General features: G+C 56.2%; 1 protein-coding gene across 1 annotated transcript; it reads left to right on the top strand.

Annotated features, from left to right (window-relative positions):
* The first annotated feature begins 1793 nt into the window (after window positions 1-1793).
* Window positions 1794-8667, top strand: RTN4RL2 (reticulon 4 receptor like 2). Its single transcript, XM_006260338.4, has 3 exons — window positions 1794-2048; window positions 5579-6066; window positions 6952-8667. Exons 1-3 carry the CDS (start codon window positions 2018-2020, stop codon window positions 7747-7749), a joined length of 1317 nt encoding a protein of 438 aa, XP_006260400.1. The 5' UTR covers window positions 1794-2017; the 3' UTR covers window positions 7750-8667.
* The last annotated feature ends 15793 nt before the right edge of the window (window positions 8668-24460 follow it).

The following is a 24460-nucleotide window of genomic DNA, read 5'->3' as shown; positions in this document are numbered from 1 at the left end:
CTAAGGGCATGGTGGGAGGGATGGTGAAGAGTGGACAGCTCTGTGGGGTGCCCAGGGGGATGCTGGGGAGGCCACAGCTCGGCAAGGTGTGTGGCACAATGCAAGTGCTGAGGTGGGGAAACCCCTGAGCACCCTGTGTGTCCTGTGCCCACCTGGGGCTCCAGAGCCTGGTGTCCCCCCTTGCGAGGAGCACATGGCCAGCAAGCGGATGACAGCCCCCTGAGTCAGCCCGAGCTCCCGCCCCCCACCGCCCACCCGCACCCTCAGCGTCTGTCTCTCCATCTTGTGATATTTCGCTCGCCGGGAGCCGCACCGGAGGCAGCGCAGCAAACAAACCTTGCGCCAGATTGTGCCGCCGCAGCCTGGCATGGCCTGCCTCGCCCAGCCCCCCCGCCCCCCATACTGTGCCTGGGTCCCAGGAGCCATGGATCCCACCAGGCCATGATACATAGACACAGCCCTGCCACCAGGTCACACACAGGTGCAGGATCATGACTGTCCAGTCACCTAGCCTGAGCTGCTGCTGAGCTGGGGTCAGAGGTGACTGGGGGCACCAGGGTGGGAATCCTTCTGGACTGGGTGTGTGAATGGGGAACGGGGGACTCATGCCCCAGAATGTGGCTGCTTCTGCCCTGAGGACAGGACTGGGAATGTGAACAGGGCACTACCAAACCAGGCCCCAGATTGCATGGGCCTGGAGAACAAGGAGTGTGGATCCCAGAATTAAGGACCCCAGGATGGTTGCTGAAGCACTCTCAGGCCCCCAGTCCTGGCCCTTGAGCCCCCAGGCACCCATCCCACTGAGCTGGGACACTGGGGGTGTGAATTTTAATCCTCTGCCTCAGGATAGGCACCATACCAGACTGACTGAGGGGGCTCAGAGGTGAATACTGGTGGCAGGGCCAGAGAGCAGAGCCTGCTGAGCTGGGGATGCTGGTGGCCTAACTCTCAGCATGGTGCAGATCTCACTGGCTTAGTATGGGCAGACCAGGTGGGGGGTGCAGAGGGCTGGGACTGGAAGTCCCACTGGGCTGGCAGGAGCCGGGAGCGTGAATGGCAGCCAGGGCATGAATCCCTCTACACTCAGATGGGAAAGCAGTGCTCCCCTTGACCCAGAGTGGCAAGTGAAGCTGAGGGAGGGAGGGAGGGAGGGAGGGAGGGAGGGGGCCCAGTGCCAGGGCTGCTGGTTGGTTTCCTGGGAGAACAGTGCCTGCTGGCAGAGGAGTCCCTGGCAACGCCGGGGACCAGCTGGCACCTTTCCCTGGCTGTCTTCAGCAGCGGCTTCTCCTTGTTCCCCCTGCTCTGCTCCCCAGATGTGCCTGTCAGCTCTGGCTCCTGCTGGCCCGTGGACGAAAGCAGGCTTGGGGGGCTGACCCCCCAACTGGTGCCTGCGCCCCATGAAATCCATCCTCCCCTGCCAGCAGCGAGCAGCTGGGCTGTAGCAGGCGGAGGGTGCTCAGGTGGGGCAGGGGGGTGACTGCCAGGCAAGCCCCGGCTCTGTGACCTCCGGGGGCCCAGCCGGCCCCAGGGCGAGGCCCGGGGCTGACGGGCTCAGCGCAGGGGCCGGTCCCGGGCCTTTCCATGGCTCCCGTCCAGCCCCAACGCACCACTGCCGCTGCGGCGCGGGAGGGGGCCGGTACCAGGGGACTGTCCCGAGCGGGGTGTCCCCGCCCCGCGCTGCCCCGGGGCGGGCCCAGCAGGCTGCGGGAGGCGGGGGGAGGCTCCCGCGCCGCAAAGGGTTAAACGGCGGCGGCCCCGCGGCAGGGGGAGGAGCGAGCCGGCCCGGGATAAGGCGCCGCGGCGGGCAGCGCTCACTCCCGTGCGGGCGCCGCGGGGCACGGCCGCTCCGTCCGTCCCGCCCCGTCTGCCCCGCGCTATGCGGCCCGCGCCGCCGGGGGGACGGCGCCCCCGGGGGACCGCGCCGCGCCGGCCCTGAGCTCCTGTCCCGCGCCCCGCCTGGAGCTGCCGCTGCCTCGGGGCGTGCGCCGCCCGCCTGCCGCCCGCCCGCCTCGGCACCATGCTGCCCCGGAGGGCGCGCCGCCCGCCAGGTACGGGGCACGGGGCACGGGAGGTGAGATGGGGCCGCCCGGGGGGCGAGGGCAGCGCGGCGCTTGCGGGCCGGGGGGCAGCTCCTGGGAGCCGTCGAGGCCGAGGGGCGGCGTGTGCGGCGCAGGAGGGGGGCAGTGGGGTGGGCTGGGCAGCACCTGGGTGGGCCAGCTCCTGCCCCTGCCTGCTGGGGGTGCCAAGGGGCTCCCCTCCATCCCCTGTTGCCTGCGAGTCTCTGAGCGCCGGACCAAGTTTGAGTGAGGAGGTGCCACGCTTTTTCTTTTTCTTCACTTTTTTTGGGGGGGGGTTAGTTGCTTCTCCCTTCCTGGGGGCACTGGCTGGCTCCTCTCTGATGTTTCTACCCCAGCACCTGGCTTGGGAGAGGGGCAGTGCTGTGGGAAGTCGCTTCCTAGTGCCCTTCCTCTTGCTGGACCCCTTCCGGGGGGGGCGGGGGGCCACGGGGGAAGCATGCTTTTTTTGAGGGGAGGGGAGGGGGGCTTGTTGCCCAAGGGCTGGTGACTTCAACGCTGAACTGACTCAGCTCAAGAAGAGGGGGAGTGACAGATGGGGTGAGGGAGGGGGTTTAGCGGCTGCTGGGGGGGCTGAGAAGCGGGGCTGGTGTGCTGGGCAGAGCTGAGTAGCTGAGCGCAGTGGGCGTGAGGTGGGGCTGGTGACAGCCCCCTGCTGCAAGGGGTGTGGGGTGCAGGTCGAGGCACAGAGCCGGTGGTACTGGACATGGGGCACAGATCCAGGTGGGATGCCCCTGGTGTTGGGCGAGCGGATAGGACTGGCAAGGCTGCCTCTGACTTTGCCCTGGCAGGCTGGCCTAGGCCTGATGCTCTGGCAGCTCTGCCTGCTACTATTTATAGCCTGGCCCCTCTGTGTGGGGCACCCGTGCATGATTAACGCAGGCAGCGGTGGCTTATTTTGGAGGTCTTGAGTTGTGGATGAGCTTTGAGTGGCTCTCAGCAGCATGGAGCCCCCTCACCAATGTCACCCACTATGTCCCCGTAACTTCCAAGCTGGCATTTCCAGACCTCATGCCTCCTGTCCTGTTAACTGTCCCTATGGTGAATCTTGGCACTCTAGGGCTGCTGGTGTTATATATTTGCATGCCGTGCCTCCCCAAGCCCTTTCCTATGACAAGATGGCATGTACCTGGCACTGTGCTGCCCCAGCCCCACTCCATGGCTGTCTGGTATGATGGGTAGGCAGGTGCAGATGTGTGGTACACAACAGTTCTCTTGACGGTTGGTACAGCCTTTAAAGGAGGTAGCCAGAGCCAGTGCCCAGGTCATCCTTAGCCTTTCTGCAAGAACTAAATCTCCTGGCAAAGAGGGTGGCCAGGAAAGTGACTTGAGGCCTACAGGTACCGTGTTATCTTTTGCTGTGGGGAAGACCCCGTATCCCCAGGTAGACACTGGGTGTAAGCATGAGGTGTGTTGGCAACATCCCATGGTGGGTGAGCCCTTGTGCAGTGGTGGAGTGCAAGGTCATGCTTCTCCTGGAGGGGAGTAGCCATTGAACAGTGGGAGCCCTGGCTCTGAACACTCTCCTCTCCTCCCCCTGCCTTCCCCCCCAACATATGCACAGGCAGTGTCAGGTATGAAAGCTGTGCCAGGCAGCTGGAAAATGTGTGAGCAGCAGGTGGGATATAGGGCAGCGGGAGAGATGCCTGGATGGGCTAGTCTGGCTCTGCTGGAGCTGTCCTGCAGGGACCTACAGGTCCCTGGGAGCAAAGGGATAACAATCTTCCAGCCCCTTCCCCTCCCCCTGCAGCCGGCACTCAGCAAAGCCACAAGCCTGAATTATGGATGAGGCTCCTTGGGTTACAGCCGCTCAGTAGCGGGTGGTGTGGGGGGGGAACTGAGCAGCCCCACAGTCATTGGGCAACTTGGATCCACCCCTAGGGCCAATGGGGCTGTGCCCTTCCCTCTGCTGTCTGTCCCCCTCCCTATGTAGGAGACCCTTGGTGGCCTTTTAGCTGTGCTGGAGTCCTGCCAGCCTTGCCTCTCATCCCTCCCCTGCCAGGATGGCCATCCTTCTGCAAAAGGGTTAAGAGAAGCTTGGGAGTCCATCTGGGTTGGAGCAGAGGGTGGGTCTCTAATCCAGTAGGCTGGGGGGGGGGGGGGGGTTGGGGCTCAGCTGGCTGTATCTGGATCTGGACAACTGGGTGGGGCAGATCTGGATAGTGATGACATCCCTATCCGAAGGCATGTGTTGCTAGAGTCCTCCAGCTAAAGACGGCTCTGAGCAAGATTAAAAGATCAAGGAATTTGGCTCCTCAAGCCCTCCCTGGGAAGTTGGGGGGGGGGGGGGGAGCCAGGAGCACCCAGCACAGGGAGCTGCAGGTGAGACTTGCTCCACACGTGGCAGGAGGACTTGGGGGGGAGGGGGGATGGGACTGGTGCAAGGCTCTTATGGGGAAATTTTATTGATACCCCAGGGTGAGAGACTGGGTGAGCCATGAACTTTTATCAACATACTAGAGTGAGAGACGGCCTGGTGCAGAGCACTGCAGAAAGAACTTTATGAGCACCCCAGTGTGGCAGACAGGGAGACGAGCCATCCTGGGCCAAAGGAAGAAGACATTTATCAATGCCCCAAACTAGACAGAGTTGGCCAGCAGGGAGCATCCTTTCAGGGTCACCTTCTGATGGGGAATGCTGACTGTCCTGTATCTAGCTGGATGGAGGAGGAGGGGCTGAGCCCCTGGGTTGGAGGGGCTGTCCCAGGAAGTAGCAGTGACTCTCTCCCTGGTATGAAACGGAGGCCCTGCATGTTATCCCCCCTCTCTCCCACAGGGAATTGGAGGGCTGCTGGAGCCAAATGCATGGGAGGCAGAGTGGGGGGGCCGGGGGAGGGGAGCATGTGCTGAAGCAGTGAGTGGGTAACGAGAGAGGGGGGAGGCGGAGGTGGTGTGAACAACAGGAACGGCAGCAGCTTGTGTCACTTGGTCTCGCGTCAGCCTCCACCTACACACACACGCTGGGGAACACGCGCTCGCACACGGGAGCACGCACTCACATGGGGCTGCACGCTGCACACGAGCCCTCATGGGGAGTGGGTGCACATGTACCCCTGTGCATTTGCTTTGCTGAGATTAGCACGCTAGAGTGTTCCTCGTGCAGGGGGAGGAAATGTACCTGAGCTGCGCATGCATGCATTTAGCACACCTGGCCACACACATGCTCCTTTGAGGGAGAGAGAGCCATGCCCTGATTGTACAGGCTCTCTACATGTAGAGAACAGCTCCCCTGCTACCTGGGGAGTGGGGGCCTGGGCCTGTCTACATGAGTGGGTGTTGTCCTGCCTAATCTCAATGGGGAGGGGGAGCCTTCTGTTAGACAGGGGTGTATTGCGTCTGCATGGCTGGAGGAAGGGGGTCCTCATGTGCTTGAGGGAATGGGGTATGGCTCCACCTGGGTGGAAAAGCTGTTGCTCGGTCCTGGTGGGACAGAAAGACCATGATATTGTCCACTGTTGCCTGGTGGAGCTGCTTCCCACTCACCCTGCCTCTTCTTGTCTGCAGGCTGGGTCCCCACGCTCTTTGGCCTTTTTGTGCTGCTGGGGGTCCTGCCCACTGGGGCACCCACCTGCCCCATGCTCTGCACCTGCTACTTCTCGCCACCCACGGTCAGCTGCCAGGCCAACAACTTCTCGTCGGTGCCCCTGGTGCTGCCTCCTAATGCCCAGCGCCTCTTCCTGCAGAACAACCTGATCCGGTCCCTGCGGGCAGGCACCTTTGGGCCCAGCACAGTGACACTGTGGCTCTACTCCAACAACATCTCCTCCATCCAGCCTGGCACTTTCCGTCACCTGCCTGCCCTAGAGGAGCTGGATCTGGGGGACAACCGGAACCTGCGCAGTCTGGAACCAGATACCTTCCGTGGGCTGGAGCGCCTGCAATCCCTGCACCTCTACCGCTGCCAGCTCAGCAGCCTGCCCAGCACCATCTTTCGTGGCCTCTTCAGCCTCCAGTACCTCTACCTGCAGGAGAACAGCCTTATGTACCTGCAGGTGAGTGGGAAAGGGGAGCAGCAACCCCATGGACCTGAGGCAGGGAGGGGGAGGGGCTTGGCCTATAAGGCCTCCAAGGGAGAAACTTTTTTGATTCCTCTGAAGGAGGGGAAGAGATGTCCAGAATTTTGTTAACACCTTAGAGGACAGGGACATACAAGACACTCCCACAGATGGTGCACAAGTCACCCACAGCCAAGACTCATGCTGGCTTTGAGAGGAGTGAGCTGATTCTTGGGGAAGGGGGATTGACTAGCTGGGCATTAAAGAGCATCAGGAAATGAGATGGAGGGGCTTTCCCTTCTAAGTGATGCTGTTTCCAATATGGTTTTAGGCTATTGAAGAGCTGGTTGGCTCAGAGAGCTTCATAGCTGTGGAAGAAGCCCAGGGCTGGTATAGCAGGGGGCTTTTGGTTGAAAGTGAGGAGCACCAACTAGGGGGGTGGGGAGTTGGAGAGACCAGGACAAGAACAGCTTTCAGTGGGTAATAGGGGATTTTTGGGGCATGGTTTAAGGCTCCCCCCCACTTCCTCTCCAGGAGCTGGAAGCCCAGCTGCATGCTGAACACAGCTGGTGTGCCATTACCCACCCCCCCACCCCTTCCGCACTCTTCTGCAGTGGCGGGCTGCTCCGTTCTGTGCCAGCCAGCTACTCTCCGACCACAAGCCCATCCGGGCGGGCGCTGCGGCTGGCCCACTGCAGGGAGTAGCCCAGCCCTGCAGCCCACACTGGCTGGAGTGGGGAGGGGCAGGACCGGATCATCATTGCTGCAACCCTTCCACCCTATCCACTGCTTGGGGGGAGGGGAGATGCTGCTGCAGGGCTGGGGAAGTTGGCTTAACCTTAAGGGCTCTATCCCACCTGCCTGCCTGCCTCCCTCCCTCAGGATGACCTGTTTGTGGACCTGGCCAACCTGAGCCACCTCTTCCTGCATGGCAACAAGATCCGGCTGCTGTCAGAGAATGTCTTCCGAGGACTGTGGGGCCTGGACCGGCTGCTGCTGCATGTCAACCGGCTGCACTCGGTGCACCGCTGGGCCTTCCGTGACCTGGCCAAGCTCACCATCCTCTATCTCTTCAACAATAGCCTGGCTGTGCTGCCAGGGGAGACGCTGGCTGACCTGCCCTCCCTGGAGTTCCTGCGCCTCAACAATAACCCCTGGGCCTGTGACTGCCGTGCCCACTCTCTCTGGGCCTGGTTCCAGCGCACCCGGGTCTCTAGCTCGGACGTGACCTGTACCAGCCCCGCTGAGCACCGGGGCCGTGACCTGAGGCGCCTCAGCCAGGCTGATTTCAGGGCCTGCCCCCCTGCCAACCATAATCATGCCCCTGCCCGGCCTGCCCCAGGTACCAAGCCCAAGTGGGGTGGGGAGGCTGTGGCTGGACGTCCCCGAGGCAATGGTTCCTCCAACCACCTGTATGGGCTGGGGGAGGTCGGGGCACCCCCAGCTGACCCCTCCTCTTTCTACCGGGACCTGCCGGCCAATGATATCCGCAGCCCCAAGTACGACTCTCCCACTGAGGATGACTACTGGAATGGCTACGGCAATGAAGAGGGGCGCCTCAAGGAGGGTTGCACAGGTGCAGCCTGCTCCCCACTGGATTCTGGGGCCCATCGGCCGGGTGCGCTGCCCACAGCCCTGTCCTGCCTAGTGCTGCTGCTGCTGCGGGCCCTCTGGCTCTGACTGGCCCCTGGCAGACTTCTGCGGACTAAGGAGACAGTGCATGCAGGGCTGGGGCATAGGCCCCTATCAGTTGACTGAGAGAGCAGAGGGTTGGGTGCACTTGCAGAACTCATTGGGCAAACTGCTCTCCCTAGGGCACATGCTGTTGCTGCTTGGATGGGGATTGGATGAGCCAGGGAATCCTTTCCTTGCCCCTGTCCCCCATACCTGTCAGTGGGCCCTGAGATGCCTACATGCTGTGGGGCCAGCATGTTCCATCTGATACTCCCCCACATATATCCTAGGGGCCTCCCCATTTCACATCCTTACACTGGTTGTCCTCATTAATGCTGGTGCAGGCTGTACTCTTTCCCCTCCCCTCCCCCCCCCCCCCCCTGCAATGAGATGGGCAAGGGAGATAAAGGTCCCCTGCCCCAGGGGGCAGAGGCTCTAGGTTGGAGGTGAGGCAAGGTCTAGCTGCCCTCTACCATCTTTTTTCCCTGCCTGCAAAGGGTGCTAAAGCCTAATCTGTTGAGGTGAGGGGGGGATATGGGAAGAAGTAGTGTCCCTTCACCTACCCTATATGCTATCCTGCCTCTTTTTTTCCCCTTCTCCCCCACCCCCGCACATACAAAGGAGAATTCCAGACTGGCCTCCTTCTGGAGAGGGAGGGAGCATCATCCCCCTCTGATTCAACTTGCCCTACCCACCCTGGTGTGTCAGGGGGACTGGCAATGGCCTGTGAGACTTTGAGGCCCCTATCATCCTACCCCTCACTTGTCCCCAGCTCCTACACTCTGCAGCCCTGAGCCCATGGTCTCCCTGCAGGCACTCTGTTCCTGTGCTGAACATTTCTTTTTGCTTCCCCTCCCTCTTCCTAAGAAGCAAAAAAGGAGAAAAAAGGTTGGAAAATTATTTATTAAAAATTATATTATTTTAGGACAGTTTGTCAGACTTAGTCACTGGGCGGCAGATGGTCAGCAGGTGCTTTGGCAGGGACAAGGAGCTCAGCTCCTAAGAGCATTCATCTTCAGGCTATGGGTGGCTTAAAGCTGGATGACCCTTCCTTGCAGTGAAAGGGTTAAATGCACAATTCCTTCCACCCCTACCTGGGTCTCCCAAAGGTTGAGGCACAAGATAGTGGCTGGCCCATGTGGGCTGACTCCACCATCTTTCTGGCAGTAGTCTCATCATAACTCCGTCTCAGCTTTAAGTTAAAAGCCACTAAAGGCCCATACTTCTTGATGTGAACCATGGTTTGGAAAGATATGGGTTGTCTGTGTGCCCTTGCCCATGGTGACAGACCCAAGCTCTCATGTCTTTGACTTTGAAAGCCATTTGAGACCTAGGAAACTTCTCCAGGGCAGTGTGATCTGCACTTTGTCAAAACAAAGTTTTTGCTCAGGACCCTAGTGGTGGTTGTGATTTGCCTTGCTACTACAGTTTCTCCAAGAAGGCAGGACTCCCTGCTTCAGCAAAACAGTGTAACTCTAAAATCTAGTGATAGTTGGAGAACAACCCTGCCATGAACCCGTTGGCTTTTGTTTAAAACACAGGAGACACATTGAGGGGCACGCTGCACTATTTCCCATTGGGTGTGTCATTAATGTTGGTGGGGGACTGTGGCAGTGTCAGGGTTCTGGGTGCTGGGTTGTGGGGCAAGCTTGGCTGCTAGGGGCAGGTTTATGGGAAAAGTAGTGCGGGCAGGGCAGCATCAGAGGTTGAAAGTGAAAAGGGCAGGGTGGGGGAGTATGGGTAGGGACAGGCCTGAAGAGACTGTCAGGAAGGGAGGGGGAGTCATACCTGATGGTGGTTGTCTGTACTTCAGATGGGGAGACTGGATTCATTGTTGGAGGGGAGGTAGGAGTCTGTTTGTTGCTGGCATCAGCTGCAGGCCAAGGCTTAGAGCTGGCTTGGGGGAGGTGGAGATAACTGGTGCTGGAGATGAGCTCAGGTTAGGGGTTGGGATAGGCTGGGGCTGGGGCCAGTTGCTGGTATCAGGGAGTTGTCTAGGTCAGGGTTGAGGGTGAAATTAGTCACAGGCACCAGGTGTGAAGCTAGGGACGGTCAGGGTTAAAGTAGGGGCTGGGGGGGGTGGGGGTGCAGAGTCAATGACTAGAATCAGGACATGGCCAGGAAGGGGTCTAGCTCTGGAGATGAAGTAATGGTAGGGCTGGGGGCTGTGGATCAGTGGTTGATGTCAGGTTAGGGCAATATAGGAGTAGCGGGACTAAGGGACCAGTTAAAAGTGCTGTGATAAAGTCAGGGGAGCGGGGGAAGGAGAAGAGGGCCATAGGGCAGTGAGGATAGGCGGAGGGTTGTTGGGATGGAGCCTGGGATGCTGTGGCACCCCTAACTGTGAAACTGGTAGGGGTGGAGTGCATTGGGGGGGCAGCCAGCATGGAAGGACCCATGAGCATGCAGGCTGGAGCAGGGCTGTGGCTGCACCGACAGGAGGCTCAGCCTTTCCAGGTCATGTAATTCTCCTCGTGAAATATTCATGGCCACTCAGCCCAGATGCTATTTCAGAACAGCAGGGATGGAGTGCGAGGACTCACGAAGGAGACTCACCCATGACAACAAAGAGCTCAGCCGTGCACGCTTGACGCATGCATGCACACTCTCTGGGATGAGCCCTTCAATTGTACCTCCCCCCAGCCACACACCAACACCCTGGCATGGATCCAGAGCATGCCCAGACTAACCACACCTTCTGCACATTGGAAGAGGTGCAGAACAGGGCACACACTCTGCACGTGCGCGCACACATATGCCCCCCACCAAGACAGGACCCATCTCATGAAACTGCACATGTATATGGAATTCCGACCCACATACGCACCTCAGCATAAACAGATCAGTGCAAGCACCTGTATGCACAAGCCCACAGACTTTACAACAGGAATGGCCAACCTGTGCCACGCATGCCATAAGGAGGAGAAGAGGATTGGAGTGGCTCTCAGGGAGTGTGCGGGTCTAATTCATAGCATGCCTACCAAAAAGATTGGCCTCCTCTGCTCTACACAATGCACCCCCAGGCCAGTACATATAGTGAGATGCCACTTCCTCTGTTTCCTGGGTCCTCTCTTCCCTATGCCCTGGGTGGCAGGGGGTACTGTGTATCCTCTTGTACCCACAGACACCTGAGGCACAGAGAGGGGAAGTGATTTACCTGAGTTCACGGAGCAAGTCTATGACAGATCTGGGCATAGAACGAAGTGTCTCTGGCTGGTGCCTTGATGACTAGGCTGCCCTTTGGGAGCATGTTGGAACCAGGGTTGGGAAAATTCTGTACCCGGGTGCATAAGCTTAGCGCTGACCTCTCAGGGATGCTGTGTGGCAGGGGTGCACCTTATCTTCCATGCATACAAGCAACACTTATGCACAGAGCACTTCTGGAGCTCTGCTTGCAGTCCCAGGCCTTTCAGGAGACAGGATTTTTGTGGTTATTCCTCCAAATTCTAGTAGGTTGGAGGGGCCTCAATTGATTGTAAACCAGCAGGTTGCATAGGACTGGTTCTCAGCAGCTGCACAAAGCTTCAGCCTCAGTGTTACATGTGCCTGAGACTTTGCAGCCTCCACCCACAGCTCTGAGATGAGTGAGACCCACCTCTGCATATGGCATGGTTAATTCTTGAGTCTAATGATGACATCCTTGGACTATGTTTTGGCTGACTGGCAGGAGCAGAGGGCAAATGAAGAGCAGCCTGTTCTGGTGGGGGGTTGTTTCCCAATCAGGGCTTGGGTACTGAGCTGCTGTCTGCCTCCACAGCCAACCCTGATTAGGGTCCCAGGGACTACACAGGCAGGGCATGTGTAGCAAAATTGGGATTACATATTCAGCTAGGGGAAGGAGCAGTCAACTTTGGGGGATGGCACTTTAAATTCAGGTCTGGAAGGGGAGAGAAGACCAGGCCAGTAGGTCCCCATGAGCCAGCATCTGTTGGAAAGCAACAAGCTGCATTCATCAGGAGCTCTGGGCTAGCAGCCCCCCCAAACCCAAGCCCCGTGGCAGCATTATAACCCACCCTGCCCACTGTACCCACCCTGCTGTCCCCTCCAGCCTAACTATACAGAGGATGAACCCAGTTGCTCAGGAGGAGGCCATCACTGCCTGTTCTCTGTCCTGGGAACTGTATTGTCTTATGTGGCTGTGCAGTGGAGGTGGGGGCTTTAGGCACCAGGCGATGACAGTGCCTCATGGAAAGGCTTCTCACAAAAAGAATGAATGGGACACAGGCCAAGATACCTCAGGAGAGGCTGGCCACATGGCCCAGTGGCAACAGCTTCACAATACCTGAGCTCTATTCATGGAATTGGTACTGAAGTCACTTCACTGCTCCAGGCCTCAGTCCCAACAGCTGCCCCGGCAGATTCTGTGCTCTTGGAGCTGGGGGGGGTCTGTGCAGCACCTAACACACTGGTGGGGACCTGGTTCAGGAGGGGTCTGTACAGTATCTGACACAATGTGAAAAACCCAGCTCTATGGAGGCCCTGATCCCAGTCAGAGGCTGTGCACTGCCAAGCAGGATGGGAAAGGGAGCCAGGAAATGGCTCAGATCTCAGCCAGGAGCCTGCCATGGCTGCTTTAATGGGCCACTCCTGATATAAGGGCAGTGGAGTCCTGGCTGGACAAGGGGTCCACAAAGATGTTTAATGCACAGAGCAGATGGGCACAGATTGGACATCAGCACAGTCCAACTCAGAAGGAACAACCTGGGCAATAACAGGATACTGTTGTGAGGAAGCTTGTAGCACTGTGGCTAGACTGGCTATGCCGTGGGGAAGTTTGCAGCCTGGTGGCCAAGCTGGTACTGCCATTGGGGAAGCTCACAGCACTGGCACTAGGCTGGCATTGCCATGGGGGAGCTCTGATCTTTCGGCCCACACTGATCTGCTGTGGGATGCCATCTCCCTCCTCCTGCCAGCATAGGACCCACTGACCTCTCCTGACCCCTGGAGAGGTCAGGGTGCCATTCACTGCTGGAGGGGCTGCAGGGTGCTGTGTCATGAGCTCCACACTGCCTTAGCAGATGGAGATTCTCAAGTGGCTCTGTGGCAGAAGGGGGTGTTGGTGGATCAGGGGGGCTGGCACCCTGTGGGGGTTGGGGAGCATGTGAGTTTTCAGGGGGCTGAGAAGTGGAGGTGCATGTGGACACTGACAGTGGGCTGTTTCATGCCAGCTGGAACTGCTTCACTAGGGGCTGCTTCAACCCACAGGAAAACTCCTCCAGCCCAGCTGGGGATATCACTGGGGGAGGTCCTGCCCAGCCCCCCAGCCTGGCTGGCTGGGGTGCTCTCCCCAGGCAGAGCCAGGCTTATGCCCCTAGTACTCTGCCTGGCACTGCTCCAGCTCCCACCCCTTCCCAGCCCTGCATATAGCAGTGTGGAGCCCCAGGCTGACATCACAGCACTCACTGACCCACTTTCCAGCCACTCAGCCCCAGAGATAATGCCGGGCTGGAGGCAAGGGAGCCACACACACGCACAGGGCATGCCCAGCACCACACAGCATACAAACACACACACTCACCAATACCATTCAGCACTACACAGCACATTACACATGCATGGAGTGCATGCATCACTACACACACATCACCAGCACCATACAGAGCACAACACATAGCACTACATACCTCCATGCATAGGGCAAGGGGCATGGGGCAAGGGGGCGCACAAAGCACCACATACACAGGGTATGAACAAGACTATGCAGAGACACACACCACCACTTATGCAGCAACACACACACATGCAACAAGTTATTTGCAGCATGCACTACACACACACATACACACATACACACACACACATACACACACACACAGCACCATACAGCACAGCTGCACACACAGGGTATATATAGCACCACACAGAAAGACATACACAGAGCACAACAGATGCATGAGGCTCTCACAGCATCGCATAGCAGCATGCCCATACATGGATCACATAGCACATCACACGCGCACATAGAGCACAACACACAGACAAATACATGGGTCATGCACAATACAATACAATACAATACAATACTACACACAAACAGCACAGTAACATACACATGCACAGGGCACTAAGCACACACAAGCACATTGACCTGGGGCATGCATACCAGGGGCATGCACAGCACAATGAACACAGCAGAACAAAGCACCATGAAGCACACATCACAACACAGCAACACACACATGTAGACAGCACAATGCAGCAAAGCACCCACGCAGCACAACAAAGCACCACATATACACACATAGCACACGACACAATGCTGCACACAGCACAGTATAGCCAGACATACAGCACAACAATGATATATGCCCTCACAGCAAAATGACACATGCATGTCCACACCTATGCATGCAGCATGATATGGCACCATGTGCACCACGTGCATGTGTACAACACAATTCAGCCATATGCACGCAGCACAATAGAAACACACAGCACAACACATCAGACTGCCACACACACCACAAAGCACCATGCCACACACGTGCACACACAAAACATGCTGCCCAGCACCACATACTGGCACATATATGTGCATGCAATACATAACACCAAACCTGTATACTAGGCATATGCAGTTACATGCATACAGAAATACATCCGAGGCAACACACACGTGCATAGATACATAAAGCAATAGGCACCAAGTGCTACATATGCTGATACATTGACATACTCACACCTCACAGATTGATACACATTTACAACTAGTGTACACTAAGATACACTGACACACATGCACATAGACATGTGTATCCACACACATCAGTATACTGACCGTACCTGTCAATACAAAATTTGATACAAAAATTGATACATACAGATGAACACAAACACAATGAAAAGACAACACACAAATATATTCATGTTGATACACATATACACATGCTGACACACACTCCCCATTCCCGACCCCCATATACCCACTGATGTACTGACACCCCTCCCGACCCCCCCCCCCCCCCAACACACACTTCCAGGTCACTGCTGTAAAGAAGAAACTGGGTGCAACCTGGACTCTGCTAGGTCACATTTGCTGGTAAACTCACAATAGGGTTCAACCTGGACACTAACGGCACTGCCATAGGGAAGCTCACAGTGCTGGGGCCAAGCCAGCGCTGCTATGGGGAAGCTTGTGGCGCCAGGCAGGGCTGCCGGCCATTAAGGTGACCTGTGTGGCATTCTGAGCGGACTGTGCCACGTGCGGGGAGTGTCCAGTTACCATAAATGTTTAATGTCCTGCAGTCCATCAGACCTTCTGAAACACAAAAGGCAGCGCTCACCTTGGCATGTCCCTCCCCATCCCCCATTGGACCTGCAGCTGGTACCTGCACCCAGGGCCACACACCCCTGTCCCTGTGTGCCACCCCTCTGCCCACCCAACCAGGGCACCCCCTTACTTCACATCTGGGCAGCCCTGGGCCATGCAGTCCCATCCCCACCCAGCTAACCCCGCTTTGGCAGGGGCTGCAGAGAGAGCTGCCTGGCGTAAACATGTCCCAGTCCCAGGATGACCTGCACTCTCCAGCTCCGCGCTTTCTACTCCCTGAGGACACCTCCTCCATCATCCTGCCCCGATCTGCACACCCAGCCAGCTGCCCACACCCAGGAAGGCACCTACCCCTGCCAGCCCCTCTAGGCAGGGACAGAGCTCTGTCCCCCTCCCTCCATCCCATGCAACCCCTACTTGGGGCTGGGAGCCAGGGTAACCCTTCCTGTGTTGGGGGAAGCTGAGGGCGGAGCTGGCTTAGAGATGGGACTCCCCCCACCATGGAGCAACAAAGGCACAGGCCTGAGGGGGAGCTAAGCGAAAGTGGGGAGGGGAGGCAGGTTGAGGTGGAAGGGAGGAGGTGTTAGAGGGGATGCAGGCAGGCCCTGAGGCAGGGGAGTCAACCCCCACTGGAGCATATGGAGCAGTCCTCCTCCCCATGACCCCACCCCCCACAAATGACAGTCCCAGATTTTCTGTACACTCCAGCAGCTTTGCTGTGTTGCTCACATTCCTGCCTTGCATTCCCCTCCTACTAGATCCACCAAGTTATTTCTCTCTGCAGGTTGAACCTGCCGTCATCCCAGGACTCCTGGCTCTGGAGCCTGAGGCTTGGCTCCCTCGCACCAACAAGGCTTGAGTTGTGCTCCAGCAGCCAATTATGGGGTATGTGTGGAGGAGTTGTCTTCTCACTCCCCAACCCCAGCCTGGAGGGTGCTGGCTAAGCAGCCCAGAACTGTGTGTGTGCACGTGTGTGTGTGTGTGTGTGTGAGCACCCCCAGCTACCTGAGGGGCAAGGGACCTGGCGATGGCAGGAGCACACGTTCAGAAGACAGATGCTCACCTATGCACACATACAGCACCAGGTACACTCACCTTGAGGACACCAGTCAAGACTTTGAGTAAGCTTCTGGAGCGTACTTTGCACACAAGTCTAGGAAGAGGATATGGAAGTAGGCAAAGGGGCAGGGCTGTACAGCACATCAGCTGCTCTGTGGTAATCACCTGTACACAACACAGGTGAAGGAAAAGCCACACGGCAGTAGTTTAGCCATGGAAGGAGATAAAACCCTGGTTTAGCTTCTGTCATGGGATAAAAGCATATACATGGGCACCTACTGTGGAGTAGCTGACACTCCAAAGACAATTGTTCATATGTCCATATACACACACATGCACACCCACACGTGTGCACACACGCACACAAAGAATACCTGCACGTAGGCATGCACACAAAGCACTCCCACTGTGTGTTCAAAGAGGCACACCATAGACAGGTGAAAATGTGTGCATCTTGCACGTATGCACACACATAGCACAACCTGAGTGTGTGCACATCAACAGCAAACCCCTCCCACACACACAAACACACACAGGTATACACACACACACACACACACACACACACACACACACACACACACACACGATCTCTCTTTCTTGCTCTCTCCCTGGTCACCTAAGTGTGAGAATGCAGTTGGGAGTGACACACAGGGCCTGGACCATTGCCCTGGCCCCTCCCCAGCACCCCCCCCCCCCAGCCTGCTGCAACACCCTTCTCCCCACCCCTCCCATCTCCACACCCCTCCCACCCCAGTTAGCACCTTCTCCCCCCAGTTACAGGAATTGGCAGTGCTGACTAAGTGGGAACCTCCCACTCTAGCACAGAGCTGGTGTTAACCCTTTCCTGCCACAGGCCCAGCGGGGACCCCTCTTCTGTACTGTAGCCTGAGGTCTGAGGCTGGGGGTTGAAAAGTGCTGTAAAGGCTTGGGGAGCATGGCAGATCCAAGACCCCACATCTCTATGTTCCTGGCCACCCTCCCCAGGCCTCTCTGGGTAGTGTACTAGCCTCCCCCTCAACTTACATCTATCTTCTCCACTGCCCTCTGCTGTGCCCACTTCCACCCCACTCCAATGCAAAAAGCAGATGCCCCCCCCCCCCCAACCTTCCAGCTTCAGGGCAGGGTGGGGGAGATGCCCCCCACCAACTTCAGCAGCCTCTTCCCCCACACCTCCCACATCAACCCTCCACCCCCTCGCCCCCCCCCCCACCCCCATCACAGGTTTGGGGAGGCAGGTCAGGGGACTGGGGGCATTTTGCTGTGGAGAAACCCACTTCCAGGTCTAGTCTGTCCCCCTGAGCCCAGCACTGCCCTAGCCTGGCCTGGCCTGGCAGGGGTAAGGGGAAATCTGTCTCTGCCACGTCCATATGAATGCCTGTCTCCCCTGCCATCTCTGCTCTGGATGCCCAGGGCTGCTGGGCCTGGTGCCTAAGGGGACCCCAGCCTCAGGGCCTCATCCATGCTCTGTGGTGGGGCACAGTGCTCAGGGAGCAGGCTGGGGTCCTGCATGTGGAGACCTCAGGCCAGGCTCCCTGTCCTGGAGTGGGGGGCAGTGCCTGGAGAGAGACTGTGAGGTACAGGGTTCTTCCACGCTCAGGCCAAGATGCTGGGAGCCACAAAATTCTTCCCTTTCCCTGGCTAAAATGGGCTGAGTGCCCCCCCACCCCCTCTGGGATTACAAGGAGCTCAGAGCAGCTTCTGATAATCTCCCCGGGGTGGATTATTTGGGGGAGGGGGATTAACGTGGGCTGAGAGGGAGGCCAAGTTTCATAGGGAAGAGGAGAGGGCTTGGCTGAGTGGGAGCAGCTGAGAGAAGCTCTGGCAATTTCCCAGGCCTGTTGTTTTACACCCAGTTAGGGCTGAAGTGGAGGCATGGTGTAGGGCAGGGGTGTCTCACCCACGGGGTGGAGCCCAACACCCTGCACTGCCACCTGGGATCACATGGGTTGGTGAGTGTGAGATTTCCCCACTCCACACACCCATACCCTAGTATGGGCCTATGGCCAACCTGGGCATGACACTGCAGTGCCACTTGCTGGGCTTGAGCCCCACTGCACCGCTGCCCACTGGGTAGAGAAGAGTTAAAGAGCACTGAGCAAGCTCTCTCTCAGTGGATTTGGGGGTGGGGTAGAGGAGAGGCAAAGACCACTGCTTCTCCCCCCTGACCTCTTCTGCTCTGTGCTCCTGGGACAACTGGATCCCTGAGCCCGAGAGACCCTATAGACAAGCACCCTGGGGAAGACTTGGAATTAGATGACTACCCCCTAGAATGGGCTCTCTGGGCACACTGACTTTCAGAAGACCTGGAACTTGATCCTTCAGTTCCTTTACATACACAATTTTTTGGGTAGATACCCTTTGTTAGACCAACTAAATAGTTGGAAAATTTGTTCTTTGCAAGCTTTCTGGCACAAATACCCTTCTTCAGGCATAGGGAAAGCCTGTTGGTGTTTGTGTGCTTTCCTGCGCAGAATAGAAGCCAAAATGCAAAATGCAGGTCAGCTCCTTTACAGCATTGTGGAGGCTCTTCCAAAGAAGAAAGAAAATCTGGAGGCAAGTTGTAACTATCGTCCACCATCAGAATTGACTCTCAGCACTAAGCTGCCACCTCCTACCCCCTTTCTCCTGACTAAGCCCAGGGGTACCATGCTGGGTTGCAATGCAGTAACACTTGTGGGGCTCCCACAGCAGGATGTGTTGTGCACCTGTGCCAACGTTGTGCACAGATTTGGCAGTGGGTATGTGCAAAGCATGGGCTGGGGGGAGGGTCAAGGCACAGTTGAAAGAGAGGCAAGAAGGTGCCAGGGCTGCAGAATTTGTTTTGGGAGGGGGAAACCAGCAAGTGTAATAGCCACTTGAGCAAGAGCACCCCAGTGGCACCACCGAGGTGGGAAAACCTGGGCTTTTGTGGTCCAGATAAGTGGTTCTCAACCTTTTTTTGTACCAGGACCCATTTGTAAACATTGATGGCCAACACAGTGTCCCTCACTCCCAATCCACTGTTCCCCATGGGTCACAACCCAAAAGTGGGTCGCAGGAATATATGAAAGGGTCACAAACAAACTTTAAAAATTGATTCTCCTTTAAAGGAGAAAAACATGGGAAACTGTGGCTTTTCCCTTGCAGGCTGGAACTCTGATGTTTTTCTCCTTTAAAAGAGATTCCATTTTTAAAGTTTGTTGATCCATTTTTTAAGTTTGTTCACGACCCTTTCATACATTCCTGCACAACCCACTTATGGGTCATGGCCCACGGGTTGAGAAGTGCTGGTTTAGATAGTACCTAGAGAGATCTACTCACTCTCTCTCTCTTTCTCCCTTTGTCTCTCTCTTTACACTGCCCCCCCGCCAATCTTTGAAAACAAAAATCTAATTTATGATATTTTGCATATATTTGCATAATTGTGCATAACTATACATATGCTTGCTGATATTCCTGCTCCAACCCAGCCTGGGAACATGGCCAGGCATATCTGATATGCAAAAGAAGCAGTGGGCCTAGGCCCACTAGGAAACTATAAGCCTTCCTCAATTACAGGGTGCATATAAAGTGATTACTGGGGACACCAAATGATAAAATGGAGGAAAGTGAAGGTTACAGGTTGATAATGAGGGTCCTGAAGGGTCACCAAGCATAAAACTGTAGCCAGCACCAACTGGCCCCCCAACATAGCCAAGGAGTCTGTGGTCACTGCCCAATGAAACTGAGCAGAAACATGCACAGAGTGACAGGAAAACAGCCCCACAGATGCCTGGGTTCCCCCCTGGCCAGGGCCTCCTTCCTGGTCTAGTAGATGATGAATATGGCCAGAGTCAGGAAGAAATTCACCAGGTGGTCCTGGGACTTGGGACCATGGATGAGAAGTACACACATGAAAAGTTGCTGGGAGAAGTGCAGCCAGAACCTCAAGAGGTTCCTGAGGAAGCAGTAGAGGGGCTACAGCCTGGTGCATTCAAGGTCTCTCCTTCTGCTTACAGAACTGGCAGGTATTGGGGGAGTTGATGAAGCATGCCAGATTCATGTCCATGCTGACAGCTCTGCACAGGAGCCCTGGGAGCATTGCCAGGCTGCAGGAGGTGCTGTAGGAATGAGAACAGCTTGGATTACCCCCTCTGAGGCCTTCCAGAGTCCTGTGAATATTGGAAGGCAGAAATGACCATGAAGAACCCGCAAATGCTAGACATCAGTGCCGTGGCAGTGTGGGGGAGAAAGAGGGGCAACTGCTCCAGGCGCCAAAGCAAGGGGTCGCCAACAGGCACTGCCCAGCCAGGGCAGGACGTGGGATGGAATTACAAGCAGCTCATTTGTGGGGGGGGCGGCACAGGAACAGGGGAAAGCTGCTGTGTGCACTCCCGGGCAAGCATGGGGGGAGGGGGGCATGTACCCCACCCCCCTGGATCTGTGCGAGGGGCTAGGGTGGGCTGCCACTGCAGGCTTTGCCCCAGGCACCAAACTTCATTGCTATGGCACTGCTAGAAATGGATAGGGTGGCCAATAACTCTCTGAGGGGGGTTCCCAGCTGGAAGGCCAGGGGTTGTAGGGGGAGCTCTGCCAGAAACACTGGGCAGTGCTGTCCCTCAGCATGACTGTCTGCCCTCTTATACACACACTCACACCTCATCTCTATCCCTAGCCCAGTGAACATGCATGCATGCATACCCCTCTTCTCTCCATGCTATTCCCTGGCCTGCCCCAGTGAGGTGTGTGATAGGGATGTGTGTGTGTGTGGGGCGGGGGGACAGGGGAGCACCTCTTGGCCTGTCATGCCTGTGATAGGTATGCCTGGCCTGGCCTTTGCCTAGCCCCAAAACAGTCCTGTGCAAGTGTGCAGGGGAGCAATGATAGGGTGACATGTGGAGGATGTCACCATGGGAAGCCAGAAAACATCTTTGCAGGGGCATAAGGATTCCAAAACTTGCCAGGTCCACAAGGCTGAGGGGGACAGCGGGAGGTTTGCCCTCAAACTGTGTCTGGCCCTGGACCTTACCCTCTTGTGTGGGCAGCCGTTTGGTACTTACAGAGGTGTGACTCCTGTAGTGGTCAAGGTAAGATGCACAGCCCTCCATGGACTCCTGCTGTGACTCCCCACCCAGCTCACCTGCTGGCCACCTGCTTGTCCTGCTCCTGGTCACCAAGAGCCTCCCTATGGCACTGCCCTGGTGGTGGGTACAACCTTGGGGCTAAGGAAGAGTTATGCCCCACCTGAATATGTGCCAGTGGTAGAAGTTTTAACCCACATGTCATGTGCTGATAAGAGCAGACACTTCCCCACAAGTAGGCTGGCATGACCTCAGCTCTCTGGAATATCTGTGAGTATAAGGGGGGTTTATTCAGGGGTATCTCCTACTCCCCCCATCCCCCAAGACAAACCCCTCTGCCTGTTCTTTTGGCTGATGCAGAAATAGTGGTAAAGGGTCCCCAGTCTCTGCCTGCTAGGTTCCCCAGCACTGTTGCATCATCCCACACTGACAGACTTGACAAAATTGTGGGAGCTACCCTTCCAAGCCTCCACCCAGTGGTGGTCCTGGGCTTCCTACCACCCTTGTACTTAAGTCCACGTGGGCCAACTGGAAAAGGTGCTGTGAATAATAGGTGCCCACCTGGGACAGTAGTGTTGCTACATATTTAGATAAGTCATTTAGATAGGAAGTCCAATCTGCTGGGCTGGAGTGGGGCAGAACGGGGAGGAGCTGGAAGCCAGGACTCCTGAGTTGTGTCTCAGCTTGGGGAGATGAGAAGGATCTGGTGAGCTGGAACAGGGGGTCTGGGAGCCAGGACTTCTCAATGCTATTCCTATTTTTGCCATTGCCTTGCTCTGTGGCAGTCTCTTTGGAGAGTTTTTGCCTCTCAGCACCTCACAGGGGAGCTTTGCCCCTCAGTGGGATGCAGAAGCTCATGGGCTAGATTCACTTTCAGACACTCAGCTGGAATTATTGCCCCACTTTTTCTCTCCCTCCCCCTGCACATGGAGCTGTAGTGCACCTAGGGGCCCTCACAAGGAATTACGCCTCAGGCTCTGCCAGCAGGAAGCAGGCAGGACATGGGAAAGGCAACTTCCTGACACTTTTTTGCGTATGCAGTCTGTGAGCTGGGAAACGTAGCTACTTAGCACAATAGATTAGAAATCCAGGCCTGCCCCTGGCCTGCTGCAAGTCTCCCATACTTTAACTGGGGAAACTGAGGCACTGAGAGGTAATGTGCCTTGTTCAAGATCACCCAGCAGGACAGCACCAGAGCCAGGGATCTCCCCAGCCAACCCAGTGCTTTCATCTAGTGCTGCGTGTCACCTCTAATCTCTCAGCCTCCCCTCCTGCCCTGCCCTTCAGCCCACTGCTAGCAGCCTATCCCTACCTTTCCTGTTCTGCACTTGCACAAGGATTTGGTCCCAGGTGTGGGAGGAAGATCTCCCTCCATGGCTGCAGGGTGCGGCAGTCCCTGGCCTGGCTGTTCACTTGCCCATTTGCCTTGCCAAAATTTGTTTCAGTTAAAGCATTAGGCAATTTCCTCAAGCAAAAGCCTTCATTAATTTCCACCCCCCCTCTGTTCTCAGGTCCCCTGGCCTGATGGGACAGGACGTTTGAAGAGAGAGAGAGAGAGTGTGTGTGTGTGTGTGTGTGTGTGTGTGTGTGCGCGCGCACGCACAACCTCTGCCTGTGTGATCTGCCTCGTGTGTGTGTCTTTCTCTTCAATTCCACTCTATGTGTGTGCGTGCGCACGTGCACATCAAAACCTCCCTCCCCAAAGAATAAATGCTGACTCAAACACCCTGCCACCCAACCACAGGTGCATTTTCATCTAATGCCTGAGATCCAATATGTAGTAAGGTCTAAGGGGTCCAGAGACATCCCTTCCCTCAGCCCTGTAGGTGGACAGGCTACTACTGTATATTGCCCCTTCTCTGTTGTCATACTAATCCAGCCCTGCTGAGGCTGGCTCTGCTGGTCTTGGGAATGCAGGACTGAAAAGGATCTGCTGGGTCACTGAGCCCACTCCCACAGAGGTGAATGGCTACACCTGGTACACCCCATAAGGGCCATAATGCCAGGTCTAAAGCTTCAGGGAAGGTGCTGGGCTGTGCTAGATCAGGGGATACAGATCCCTTATCCCAGCAAAAACAGGGCACTAGCAGGAACACAGCCAACCTTTATACAAGGCCTGTCAGCCCTGCAAGGCTGCTTGCCCTGGCACTGAAATGCAGCTACTTCAGGAGTGGAGCACAGCAGCTGCTGTTAATGCCACCCCCTCACACATAGCAATTGAGAAGTGCAGGACGTGGTTGTGCCCAAATTACTTTTTACCAGCAACTGAGGGAAGGTGGAATGAAAGTACTAGCAAGGTCAGCTTGCTGGGACATTGGGATGATTAGTCTTTCCCTACTAAAAACCCACCCACCCAAACGTAAGCATCCTCTGACAGGCAGAGCTAACAGCAGCACAGTAGCCCTTGAGAACTGTACTGGGGCCCAGTGCCCCCTGGTGCTACTGACTGGGCTGGCACTGTCTGCCAGGAGATAGCACATCCTGCTGGAGGCAGCAGAAGGAATGTAACCAATATCCTACAGCCAGGTCTACTTTGTCCTGACACACCATCACAAGCTGTAACTTGGATGAAGACAGCAGCACTGAGGATGATGTCCATCTAATCTAGATAACAACCAATGAGCAACAACCCTAAGGTCCTGGTCCTCAGGGGCTGTAGGTCAGAGCTGGTTGTGCCTCCCTGAAGCATGAGAACAGCCTGTTCCCATTACCAAGGGGGGCACCTGCTGGTCCAGCCCCTGGCTTGCAGTGCCCCACTTGGTCCTACCAGTGCCTCTATGAACTCCTCATTCTGCCACTTCAGCGTGGAGTTGGGGTGCCCAGTACTGCACCTAGCACTCAGATGAAGCCGCACAAAGGGGTAACATAGGCATCATGATCCCATTTGCACATCTTCCTTTCCAGGGGGTGCCCATCTACATGTCTAGCACTGACTTTCCTTTGACAGCTCACTACCCACTCCATTCCCTTTGGAGCCCCTTGCTGCAACATCAACTTGACCAACCAACCTATCTGCTCGATCCCTCCAGCTGCCTCACTGTATCTGTCCTCCTTCAGACCATCCATGGAGTCAATAGGGGACCTTGTGCATAAACTAATTTCTGCCACAGTGAAAAGGGGTGGTTGCAACGTACTTGCCAGATGTGGACAAAGAATGGATGTTGGGTTCACTGGTAATTCAAAAGGATAAAGCAAAGCAAGCTGGATTCTGGTCTGCCCAAAATGTAATTGTTTTTGACATTTTTTAGTAAAACAGAAATTATTTTGGGTCAAATGAAGTATTTCCTAGTCAAGCTTTTAAATTTTTTTTTAAAAAATATATAAAATGGAAGGAAATTTCAAAACA

This window comes from Alligator mississippiensis, chromosome 2 (assembly GCF_030867095.1).
Source record: "Alligator mississippiensis isolate rAllMis1 chromosome 2, rAllMis1, whole genome shotgun sequence".
Classification (NCBI taxonomy): domain Eukaryota; kingdom Metazoa; phylum Chordata; order Crocodylia; family Alligatoridae; genus Alligator; species Alligator mississippiensis.
This window is presented reverse-complemented; position numbering and strand designations above follow the sequence as displayed.